The sequence below is a fragment of the Ammospiza nelsoni genome, chromosome 6 (genome assembly GCF_027579445.1).
Source record: "Ammospiza nelsoni isolate bAmmNel1 chromosome 6, bAmmNel1.pri, whole genome shotgun sequence".
Taxonomy (NCBI): domain Eukaryota; kingdom Metazoa; phylum Chordata; class Aves; order Passeriformes; family Passerellidae; genus Ammospiza; species Ammospiza nelsoni.
In genome coordinates, this window is record NC_080638.1 from 16,775,222 (window position 1) to 16,788,347 (window position 13,126).

Genomic DNA, 13,126 nt, shown 5'->3' on the forward strand with positions numbered 1-13,126 from the left:
AGCCAATTCTTGGTGAAATCAACAGGACTGCTGTCTGAGTAGAAACTCTAAATCTTGTATGAATTTCAGGATTTAGCCCTGTTAATGTGCTCCTTGACTTTTCTTGCAAAATGAAACAACTGCTTGCTTCATCTGGGATCTGGACTTTGAAAATCAAGTAGGTTAGACAAAAGCAAAAGCACATGATGAAGAGCTAGCTAACTGTTTCATAAAAAAGAACTAGCTTACAATTTTTAATTACAGAAATAACATTTTGATTGCATGGCATTTTGTGCTCTTTCAGTTTTCATTAAACAATAAAAATAGCTTGGGATGGCATGGCTGCTGGATAATTCTATGAACACCAGGAAACCTAATTCAAAATCTCTCAGACAAATGAAGTGTACTTTTTCCTACATCTAACATTATTTTCTTTGCTTGAAAGCTACAGAATAGCTCAAAGACTGGTGAATCTGTACGTGCACTAGTCCAGCAGTCAGTTCAGACACCAAGTGAACATTCCTTCCCTAAAGGAGCAATAGATACTTTACTTTAAAAAAATCAGAGCTTTGCCTACACAAAAGCTTCTTTCCTTCAACTTGTACAACACTAAAGGACTTAAGGACCACAGATACCTTGTGTTCTACTTTAAAACAGAAGCCCAGAGTACCCCCCTGTTCTCATAAAGGGAAAAAAACCCCTGAAACTGCGCAAGGAGGGAGGACAGCAAGTGATAATCAGAGTGGCCATTTCCTTTCAGATGTTTAGAGGTCATGAAGAGAACAGGCTGAAAAGGCTGTAATGTTGCAAAACAATCTTCCTCTGCTCTGCTGAGATTTCATGCTTAAGAGAGTATTTGACATGGCAGTATTAACTTCAGTAGTTTACAACTAGTGAATTATTTTTGTGCAGAGAAAAACCCCAGAAAAAATCATTTCTCTAGCTCCTGCTAAATGACAGAGCCACACTGTGTTTCAGGTAACCAGAGAACATTTAGATTTAGATTTGGAAAGTAGCTCCGCATTAAGTATTCAACAGCAAAGAGGGTGGATTAGGACTAATTTCATCCCTAGGGCAACTCCAGACACCTTTCAAGAAGTTATGCTTATAGCAAATGAGACTTTTCTTCTGAATTCTAGTGATTTTTTTTTGTTGTTGCTGCTGTTGTTAAAAAGGAAATATACATCAGTTAAAAAAAAAATCCTATGAAACAAAGACTTCTTGTTGCTGTTGGTTTTGCCGGATCAATTCTCTAGTTTTTAAGTGACAACACTACTGAAAGCTTTCAGACATTGTAATTTAAAGGAATGACAAATTTGGGAATTGCATTAAATGCTTCACTGACAGAAGCAGAGTTTGAGTGTATACTACTTTTAGACTGGCAGACAATAATACCAAGGTCTTCTGTGGAAAGACAACATCCCATTTTTATTGATGCTCCTGGAAGAGAGAGGTCAGACACTCACAAAGAACTCTGCCTGGAGTATGAAAGGATCCAGTGCCTTCTTGTGCAGCTCCTCTTCAGTCAAGATGTTGGAGGCAGTCTGGAGGTATTCCCGGGCTGACTGCTCCCGTGGGGACATGACATAGCCAAAGCCTTGCTCAGAGCAGCCTGGGGTGCACATATCCAGGGTGAGTGAAACATTTGAACCTCTCCTGCAAAACAGAGCAGTCAAAATTTGCTTACGAACAGATCCATCACTGCCAGCGATGACAGATGAACAACCTCAGGAAATCACCCAGCTGGTTCTGATGGGGTCATTTTAGTCAATACCTGTAAGAAAATGGGTGATGCTTTTTGTGTGGACAAGAGCAGAAGATGATTTTGTACCCTGAAACATCGCTGGGGTAAGATCTTGGGATAAACTGCCAGTTCAACTTTAATAGAGACACAAAAAGCCAGCCAACTGCAGTGAATAATTTTTCTATCTGAAAAATGTTATTTCCACAACTGTACATCATAAGAAGGGTAAAATGAAAGTCCCAACACTTGAACAGTCACATTATAAAAAGACACTCTTAAGCATAGAATTTTTTGTGTTAGTTAGCCACACAATAAACCAAGAAGTCAAAATGCTTACTATGAATAAAGTTTTAAAGCACTTCTGAGCTTCTGATAGTCTCACATAAGATAGACAAAAGCAAGATTCAAAAGTCATCAGCGAATCTATATTTAAATATCTTTAACATAATAATAAGGCCACACAATATGATGATTACTAGGTAGAGGTTCTATACATTTATACAGTAAACCTATTTTTGATGAATCTTGACTCAAAAATTTAGTTAGAGGGTGTATGCAGGAGTGTGCAGGAGCTAATAAAACCATGTAGGCATGCAGGCATGACCAACTCACAGAGGACAGGAGTCATCACTTGGATCACAGCCCTTTCCCAGACTCAGGATTTTGTCCAAAAGAACTTGCAGCCTGCCTCCTGCTATGATTCACACCCATGGGGAAATGCCACCAGTGGCAGACATGGAATCTTTAGTGACACCTTTCAAAGGATTTCACCTCACCCTCCTGTGCTATTAAACAGCTACCACAATTCTCCCCCAAGAGATGCATTTGAAAAGGATTGCTTTTGGTTCTCTCAAGGTAGAAGAGACTACCTACATTAATAGCTCTTCAGCATGAAGAAATAAGATTATTTCTTCTTCAGCAACATTCAGTGGTGTTTGAATTTAGCTCCTGACCACCCTTTTAATTGCATAGGTGGTTAAAGAATGAGAGGGAAATAAGAGAAAAGCAGAACGGATGCCAAAGAGGCACAGGTAGGTGACACAACACCAAACAAAGGAAAAGTGAGCAATGTGTAATGTAAATGAAGTTTGTCAGGGCACAGCTCAAACCTGAAATGATGTCTGTCTTCTCAAGGACATATGTATGTTGAAAACAAGTTTATATCTTAAGTGTTGGCATTGCACCTAGTTTGAGAACTTCAAGCAATTGCTTTCATTGTCCCACTTCTAGTTATTTGACAGGTTTTTGATTGTGATTCATTACTTTAACCAATTGATTGTTCTCCAAGCAATACTCCCCAATTCTCTTGATACAGAGTATCTTTCATGGAGGCTAGCAGTCACTTGAGGAGAAATGTCACATCTTTAAAGTGACAGAAATGGAATGAAATCAGGGATAGTGAAGAACACAAATGACTCACGTATTTCAAGACCAATCTTGCCTATAATGAAAAAGCAACAAAGCAGCAGCTTCAGGGACAAGCCCCAGAGGTTACTGTGATTTCAGATAAAGGTAGACTAAAACAATAAAAGGTATAAAATTTTAGGACAATGTTATAATAAGCCATAAAGTAATAAAAAACATTCAAAATCCACAAGAGTGCAAATTGAAAGCTCTCCTGTAACACTCCTTTTTACTGCATCCTGAGGAGCTTCAGAAAAACAGCACTGTATTCTTAAAATCTATGCTCTGTCCTTTGTTTTAAGCTTTAGGGATGAGAATTAACTATGGTTAGCACACCAATTAAGCTTGAAAACTGAGAAATAAAGAAAGGTGATACTTCGCTATGCTGGGCCTCTCAGTAACTTCATTTTTATTCGTAACATTCGTAACTTTTGCAGAATTTCTTTGCAGGAATTCTATAATCAAGACCTTTATTCTATTTCACTAAAACAACTGAAAGGACACAAAACAGAAAAAGATTTTCCTTTAATCTTGAAACTGCCCTTTCCCAGCTGTGAACCTCTCTGAGAAGCTCCTGACTTGCCCAAGAAACTGCTTTTTTTCAAGCTGCCCTTATGGTTCAAGCAGTGGACACCAACTCACCCCAAAGTTTCATTACTGAGTTCATTTGAATATTTCATTTACTTCTGGATTAACTCATTAATATGAGAAATACTAAAGACTATCACTTTGTCTGTGGTTTGCTTTTGGAGAAAAAGACTAGTCCTCCATTACGAGTGACAGGGGAAAAAACAAATATCAATGAGACCCATCTCTTTCAGAGGTAAGAGCTTTTACTGCTCCATAGGGGATTTCATGCAATGCAGTTGCTGTCTTGATGAGTGGTGAGACACTGATCAAACACAAATAGATGTATTCAATGGGAAGAAATTATGCTTTAGAACAGCACTTGTTGACAGCTGTCCAGAAACTGTGTGCTGTTCAACTAACATGCTTGTAAATACGACTGGACTGAAAACAGGACAGGAAATAAAGCAGGTGCTTGACTTCAGAACCACATTTGAAAGTGACATTCACAAAGACAATAAAGCTTCCTACCCATCACAGAACTCCTAAACCCAGAAAATCTGGGAGCAGACTTTTCCCTACCTTTCTTGCAAGCCCACGGATTTAACCGTCAGAGTAGCAGGGTCTGTCTCTGCTTTAATGTCCATGACGCAGTCAAAGACTGGAGTCTCTGGCACGGGGTCCAGGTCTAGGAAGTCATCTTCATTTTTATCCTCTGTCCACTCTGAGTAGGTGAAGGAGGGCTGCCGACTCACGGACTGCCGTCTGTCCTCTTGCAGTGGAAAGGGGGGGTCTGGAGGGGCTCTGAGGAGGTGCCAAACCTGGAGGAAACAAACACGTAAACAAGTTTCTGATTTTAGCCAGCCCTTCCACATAGCCTAGGGCATAGGTCTTTGGGGCAGCACTCCAGCTGTCTGTATTAGAATCGGAGAGTACTGAAGAGAACAGGAATGTTCCATGCAGGAGTGGCTTTGTGGTGTGTGTTGCAAGGATTCACATTTACCCATTCAAACCTGCTTTCAGCCACAGAGGTTTCCACAGAGCTAGCCAGGCTTAACTCAGGGTTACAGTGGAAGTGGAATGTGCTTGTGACCATCATGTGCAAGCCAATGTGATACCACTGTCCTTTTGTTCAGTTCCTTATCCTTCCCAGGCTTGTTTACAAAACAAAAATCCACTATAGTATTCTACAAATAATACCTCTCCTGATTTAATGGCTTTCCATCTGAAATTTACATATAGCTGTCTTAAGTTAATACAGCTGAGCTGGACATCCTTAATAATCAGGTACTGTACCCTGATTTATGTGAATTTATGCACAAACCCATCATTTTCTGAAGAGGCCTCAATTTTGATGTACCTGATCCTGGGGCTCAAAATGCCCATATCAGTTTTTGGCCAGGGGCACAGACTGTGTTGTAATTTAATTATCTGATTTGAATATGGTATTAAATAATGAATCCTGTGAAGTTTCAAGACACAAATGCAATATGAAATTTTGTATTACAAATTAACAAAAGGTTTGAAATTGCACCAATCTAAAAAATTTCCTCATCGTATCAGTTTGCACAGATGCTGTGATAAGACTAGATTATTTGGAAATCACATCGGTAGACTTCAAATCCTCCACATAGATTTCAGTTAAAAATTTCAAGCCCACCTCTGAATTCCAGGATCTGGAACCTTAGGCCAACTTCATCCATCTAGCATAGAACTTGGAGTAGTATCACTCAGGCTATTGCCCATACAAACTATACTGAATTGTCATGCATCCTTTTGAGACTAAGAACAAGTCTTAATCTCACAAGTAAAAGCCTCTTCTGTCCTTTTCTTACATGGCTTTTAAATGACCAGTTAAATTTTAAAAGGTGCCACTAAAAAGGTCACATTTATCTTCCTAGGCCAGTAAAGCACATTAGGATGTCATGCAGGACAGTATCAATTTCAATATTGGGACAGAAGGGCTTGGTCAAAAAGGCACTCTCAAAGGAAGATTCCTTCAAGGTCTCTTCTAGGTACATGGCTTAAAATCAATTTTATGTTGAGAGGGAAAGAGAGATCACTCAGCTGAGACAAAGGGGAAAATAAAGAAAACTGTCATCATGCAACAATCTGTTGTCCACCAGGTTGGGATTGTAGAAACCCTGCCTGGTTCAAGCACCATTTTCAATGTTCTGCTGATTACTGCTATTTCCTATTCTGCAAATACTGATAAAAGCAGATGTTTTCAAATTTGCAAATTGCAAAGCAGCATGACCTCAGGCATCTGAGAGAAAGGTTATAGGCAAGCAGGAAGGAACAAGGCTCATGTGCTCTGTCTAAACAGCCTCTCCTTCCTAGTGTTCATGTTAGAGAGAACATGCTGGGCAAGATGGACCATAGATCAGATTTCACAGGACACTTCTTATACTCTGTGCCTCAGCAATTTATCCAGACAGGGTGACACAGAGTGACATTTGTGCCTCTACTCTAGCTAGGAAAGCCTTAGCACAGACCACAGGAATACAAACCAGTGCAAACTCGCCAACATGGAAACTGTTAGAAAGTGTTTTTCTATAAACAAATTTTAACCAACACAAAAATGGCCCAAGTCTACTTTAATCTGTAGTGGTATTCATGTTCACTTGCAAGGAGTTGACATACAAAACTGTCCAAAGAGAGATCAGAATTTTTGGCCACGAAGAGCTTTCACTTAACTTTATCTTCTGTGCTAACAATGGGTCAGTAATAAATGTTTTCATCCACCAAGAAATAGCTGAATATGCAAAAAAATCACACCCCTGATATTCATATTTTCAGCCCAGAATGTTTTGCTGCAAATTTATCTGGAACTCATACAGTTCTTGACAAATCTTAGTTGTCTTTAGTTTTTAAATATTTGCAGTTACAGAATTACCAAAAGTTTATTTTAGAGGACAAAATTAATCTGGATAAGGTACAGCAGCATCAAAATCCCAGAAAATTGCATAAACCTGACTAAGTTCCTTGCCTACATCAATGATCACAATAATGGAGGCATTAACTATAATTGCTTTGCCTTGTGAAAGGTTTTTAGAAAGTCCATTTTCCTGACACATTAAACAGAAGATTGTGCCACCATGCCGCCTCTGAGTGAACTTAACTGTGGCATATAATGTGACATTTCTTCCTAGCAAGGAGTGTGGCCAGCAAATCAAAGGAGGTATTACCCTCTACTTGGCACTGAGGGAGCTGCACCTTGAATATTGTCTACAGATTTAGTTCCCCCAGTTTAAGACAGATATGGAAAAACTGGAGTGGTCCCAGTAGATGGTTTCAAAGGAGGTCAAGGGTCTAGAGTGTAGGAAAAACGTAGAGGGAATTGTGCTTGTTAAGCCTGGCAAAGAGGAGGCTGGGGTGATTTAACAGTGACCTGCAACTACTTGAAGGGCAGCTCCAGAGATGCAGCCAGACATTTCTTGGTGGTATCAGCTGATATCACAAGGAACAACGGCCACAACCCTGCAGAAATTCAGTCCAGATACTATTTACATTTGTGAAATTCAGATGAGACAAGAGGAAATATCTCTTCCCCAAAAAGTGCTACATGGTTGTGGCACAGGCACACAGAGAGATGATAAATCTTCCCTCCCTGAAGGTTTTCAAAATCTGAGTGGAAAATTTAATGGCTGGCTTTACCAAGTGTTGGCAACAGCCCAGCTCCAAGCAGGATGTTAGACTAGCAATCTCTGCCCACCTACAGTCCCATGATTCTGGGATGTATTTCATTATGCTGTTCATCACTCAAACAGCATGTGTACAGCACAGTTTCAACTTCCTGAACTACCTGGCGTGCACCTCTGGAAGGACAAGAGATGATGCTCTGCCTGCACGTTCAGTAGCTGCACTCCCACTCTAAAAGAACAGCACAGAGGGGTTTGAAAAGCCACATTCAGTTAGAGCTCCCTGACAAGACAGAGCTCTCCATAGCTCTCCCATCTAGCACACAACTTTGTGCCAGTTACACAATCCATGGAGAAACAACACACTGCTGCTCCCCAACAGCTGACAGCTAACTAGATTAATTGTAGTCGTGCCACTTAAGCTTGTTCTGCAGCTGGGGCCTTGGCCTACATCTAACAGGATTTCAGAAGAACAGTGGCACTCTGGAAAAGCTCCTTCTGCCATTGAAATCAATGGATGATGGTCCTCTTAATGGTCACATCCATTCTACTTCAGTGGAAATAGTTTGCCCATCTGTAGATGGAAAAAATAGAAACTATTTTTATACACTGTTCTACTTCAGTGCAACCCCCAATTCATCAAGAAATTGGGTAAGGCTAATTCCTCTACATAAAGCAAGCAGATAATTATACAGAAACAGCCCCAAAAATGATGCTTTACAATCAACTTGGGCACAAAACCAACAACTTTAATTAAATAAGACATCTTATAAAAACTCCCTGAAAAAGGACACAAATACAGTTTGTGCTGTATCATAACTTACCAGAGATCCTACAAATAGCAGTCCTAGAGAAGCCAAAGACAGCAGGATGTATGATACCATAACACTCCCAACTGTAGTCAGGCTCTGTGGAACAACAGAATAGACAATGGTTGATGAAGTATTCAGGGGCACAGTTCAGTGTCTGCATGCATGTTCTGGGCCAAGTGTGTATTGTTTCCCATGAAGATTTACTGATATCATACTTACCTGTGGAAAAGCTGCCATCAGCACCAAAAGCAAATGCCAGGCTTTGGAGAAGACAAACTGAAACCATCTCTAAATCCCAGATTTCACTGTGAAGGCAAACAGGAGTTCTGCTTCCTACCCTCCCCCCTTTGCCAAAGTTGAGATCTGAATCCACAACTCAGTTTTGCAGACTGGACCAAAACTTCATTGCTACACTCAGTGTGATTTTTAAACTGTGGTAATGGGCTTTAAACAAAGTTTAGTACTGTTCCTGGGTTTGGGGGTCCTTAAATAGAATCCAGCCACAGACGAGTTTTCTGTGCTTTCTATGCATTCAGTGAAACACCATCAGGTTAATTCACACCACTGGCAGTGGAACTAATTCTGATGTCTTAGTAATTTTATAGTAGTCCATAGTTCAGCCTGGTCTCTGTAGTAGGTGCAAAATTCAGTTCTAATGGGCTTCAGTGAGCAAGGAATTTCACTCTGTTTTTCTCCGCTAGTACAGCTAACAAGAAATTTGGAGTTAAGAGCTTCCATTTGCTTATTTTACCATGAGAAGATTTCTTTGACTATACTGTTTTCAAGTGTAAATTTGCACAATAAATAGTGTTATAATAAACAGTCCTCAAACATATGCATGAACATCTGTACAGAGTCATATATGGGGTGTTCTTGTGATGTATTCTAGGAATCACTTTCCTCTGTGAAGGACCATTATTGCAAGTCAAAATTATACAAATCAGTTTTTCTGTAAGGAACAACAATTTGTTAATGATTGAGCCTCTGCAAATAAGACAGGCAACAGTCTGTGAAGAGCTCTGTGCATAATAAAGTCAACTGCAGAAGAAAAAGTGCTTCTTTCAAAAAACCCCAAAAGAGCAGGTGACATGCAGCTCATAAACATTCAGAAAACAGAAAACAGTCTCCACTGTACTCCAATCACAAGAGGCACTGAATCAGATTTTCTATTAGCACTGCAAAGCCTCTGCCTCAAAGATTATGTACAATGAATCTAAGCATTCTGATAGCAAATATATTTCATCAGATTTTTGAAAGTAGCTGTTCACCACTTAATTAAGGTTCTGTCCACACTAGAAAAATCTGCACTGGGTATAATTACCAGTAATTTATCAGATGAATCATTCTGGTATACATGTCATAATGTCATGGTGAGAAGCTAGGCAATTTTACTGGGGTAGCTCTGTAGATATAATTGAATCTGTGCACCTAGTACACTTGAAATACATTTCCTGCACACAGATATGTTCTAAACACTCAACAAAAAAGAATTTATGAGACTATGTTGCAGTTTGCACCTTTTATACGAGTTGATCCATTCTTCCAGAAATTAAGCTTCTAGTCATCCTAAGAAATTAAGTTCCAGCTCTCCCTTTACTGGGGGCTAAACCTTAATGAGATGACTTCTTATTGCTTTGTTTCATTTGCAATAATTTGCACATAATGAAAAATCTGCTGTGCTGACCTAACATCATAGTCATCATTAAAATTCAGCCCAATATCTCAAAGATAAAATATTCATGTGCTTTCAGGAAACTCTTCTACCATTTCATGACATACATGTGAAATACACACATATTATACTTATCAGAAGAGATATTAGAAAGACCACTCAAGGCTACTGACATTAACTCTTTAACCAAAGGGGAGCACAGGGACTGACTTACCTCCCCTTGATCTGAAAACGCCTGTTTAAATGGGGTAAGCAAGTAGGAGAGCAGGTCGAAGGCATTCTGAGTTGCTGGGATGGTCCCGTAAGTGCTGTACCACAGCATCATGCCGAGAAGCTGTGCAATCAATCAGAAAAGATGCAATTAGCATCTCTCATTATGCACACGTTCATTTTCATTTCAAGACTGCATAATTAACTAATTTAGTTAGCATTGATTTAACGTTGATTATTGCTTTGGATTTAAGAAGTCAGGTATTTTCTAGGCTGCAGCTTAACAGAATAAAAAGGCTGAAGGCTCCAAGCTCAGCCACTATTAACTAGATGTGCATCACTGAGTTACACAGGCTCCCTCCAACCCTCACTAGCAAAAGGGCTCCCCAGAAACAGCAAGTGGAGCAACACTGAAAGAGCAACAGGTTCCTCTGGCTTCTGAACTTTCAGGATTACTACTTTTAGATCAAAACTAGTAATTCCATGATCTTAGGATGTTATTGAAAGGCTCTTAAGGCCTCTCTCAAAGCTCTCACAAACAGCCATGTTTCACGTAGGTATCACTATAAATACACACACACACAAACATACACACATGAAAACTTCTCATTTAAAAAACTCAAGGGTGCTGCACATGCCACAGTTAACAAACTACAACAGCAATGACTTTAACGCACTCACAGAGAGATGTAAGCTCATCCGACATCACAACTTTAAACAGCACACCTCCCACTCCACTTGTAACCAACATGGGTCTTTACCCCCATACATATCAGCTATGGAAAAAGGATTTGGTGGGATATTGGTGATTTGGCAAAGGAGGCATTTGCAGTATGGCAGGAAATGGGACGGGAGTGTGGCACACGAAAAGGCAAGGGCTGCTTCAAGGCAAAGCTGTGACAGGTGGCTGCAGAAATGAGGACTACACCCATTCCCACTGCTACATCTACAGTGAGTGAGGAAACCTCCCCAGCCAGCACAGCCTAAAATAAGGGTCCCAGCATTCCAAAGCTATGCAAGCTGCCTTACCAGTATCTGTGAGAGGACAAACAGATACATGCTGTCTCCAGGTATCAATCCATTCCACGGGGGAGGCCAACCGAGCACTGCTGTTTTCTGGGAGGCTTTCAGGGACTGCTCCTTCCTGCTCCGCTCTCCTTGCCGTCCTTCAGCTTCATCCACTGACTCCATCCCAGCTGGACGGGAACAACCTTCGCGTGAAAACGACACGTGCAGGGGATGAATGGGATGTGACCCTGCCGGCACGGCGGGGGCTGCAGGGCTATTGTTTTCCTGGAGACGATGGTTACCTTTCCGTTCTGCCTCAGCAAGCGCAGCTCAGGATTGTGAGCGTCACACTCTATTAGTGCAGCTTTATTCACCTGCCTTCATCAGAAAAAAGTGAGTGTGGGTGGATAAATTATTTTCCCTTTCTTTCCGGAGGTGCAGATTCTGGGCTTTGTTGTTAACAAATTCTCATTTACATTGCTGCACTTTTTCATTTTTACTTTTTAAAAAAAGTACCTGTGCTATTGCCTAGCTACACACTTTCCGACTATGTGATGGCAAAGAACCCATTTTGCCCCTTCCTGTCTCAATTTTTCTATTTCTTTTGTCTGCTTTGTCTAATCCAATTATAGATTTCTGAGGTAGAGACTGTTTCATCTGATGTGTCTGAATAGTGCTCAGGGACTCTGGGTTTTGGCTGAATGTCCTAAGGCACTAATAAAATAGACTTTATTCCAATAACCCCCTTCTTTGATGAATTCATACTCAAGAGCTATATAATAATATTGCAGTGCTGTTTTGTTCAGTGGAAATAACCACTGGTGTGGCTATTCCCTCAGTAACAGTATTTTGAATAGAGTCTATTTAGATATAAATTAATTTACAAGTGAGGAGTGAAAGATCAGAATCATTGCGTGTAAGTATTACTGACTTACATCTTTGGACATGAGGAATGCCCCAAGGCTGCCCTGTGTAAAACTCTGTAGACTTAAACCTAAACCAGCCTCCTGTGTCCCAGGGAAAGGCCCCACCATTGGCCCTTACCCGGTTTCTTGAGGTCAGGTTTCCACAAAATCTTCCTCTCAGCAAACATTTCTCTTTGTCTCACACTTCTAACTCTAAGTCAGATAAGCACCCATTAACTAGCCACAGCTCTTATCATAAAATGAAATACATCTTGGGTCTGGCCATAGTAAGAATTCATCTTTTAATGCTGTTTTTTTTTTTTTTTTTGATGCTAGACATCACAAGAAGTCTACTTCTCAGTCCTTAAAGGTGAAAAGCTTCAAGCTTCTAAGCTGCTTCGTGTCTCACTAGATTCAAACAAGAATAGAGAGGAAAATACTTGTTAATGATTGCCAATTTTTCCTGCTATTTTTGTGAAATGTTTATGTTCTGTGTTTTGGAACCAGAATTTGAAATTTAGCAGGGACAGAATCTTTGTGTCAGAAACTATTTTTGTTACCTTTGCAGAGAGATGTGCACCTATGGTTGAGATCTAAAGCTTGAAAAATATCTACTTTCTTATAGTTTATTCTTGTTTGTTCATGAAGTCTCTAACCCTCCATTTTCACTAAACATAATTTATGTTCTACTTTTCCTTTTTCTGCATTAAATAATGCACCTCTGTCCCTAAGAATGATTAATGAACATATTTACTGTTTTTCAGGTTCCGATGATTTCCTATCTTGCATATTCCTTCCCAAATCTCAAGATAAAATATACACAGTGCAAAACTAAAACAACATTGGGAAGACAACCAGACCAAGGAATGCAAGGAGCCAAGGAATGCAGATTTCATGCTCAGCTTTCAGCTGGTTTTTATAAATCATAATATTTCATATTTCAGAACTTTTTTTTAAACTAAGAATGCTGCCTTATGTAGCAGGTAAATAGCATTTCTTTGTTTCATGCTTGTAGCAGCCTGAGATTTTACAAGGTCATTTCTGGTTGGAAACAAACACCTGACTACAATACAACAACATGAAGGCCACTTAACTGCATCTTTTACAACAAAGATGTCAAAGTTAGGGCACTCTGTAACCATGGGGATCTGTGCCTCTCCACAGCCTAGAAATCCAACTCCTGG

At 40.0% G+C, this 13,126-nt stretch overlaps 1 protein-coding gene across 10 annotated transcripts in view; it reads right to left on the minus strand.

Annotated features, from left to right (window-relative positions):
• The window catches only part of PTPN5 (protein tyrosine phosphatase non-receptor type 5), a 77,815-nt gene that overhangs the window by 21,901 nt on the left and 42,788 nt on the right, over positions 1-13,126 (minus strand). For 9 of the 10 annotated variants that reach the window (XM_059475014.1, XM_059475016.1, XM_059475021.1 and 6 more), the window contains 5 exons: positions 11,059-11,240; positions 10,034-10,153; positions 8,160-8,243; positions 4,277-4,515; positions 1,446-1,635 (listed from right to left, as the gene is read on the minus strand). In XM_059475014.1, coding sequence (XP_059330997.1) covers positions 1,446-1,635; positions 4,277-4,515; positions 8,160-8,243; positions 10,034-10,153; positions 11,059-11,240 — 815 coding nt within the window. Of the gene's footprint in view, positions 1-1,445; positions 1,636-4,276; positions 4,516-8,159; positions 8,244-10,033; positions 10,154-11,058; positions 11,241-11,339; positions 11,416-13,126 lie in introns of all 10 variants that reach the window. The other variant, XM_059475018.1, reaches the window with a different exon arrangement.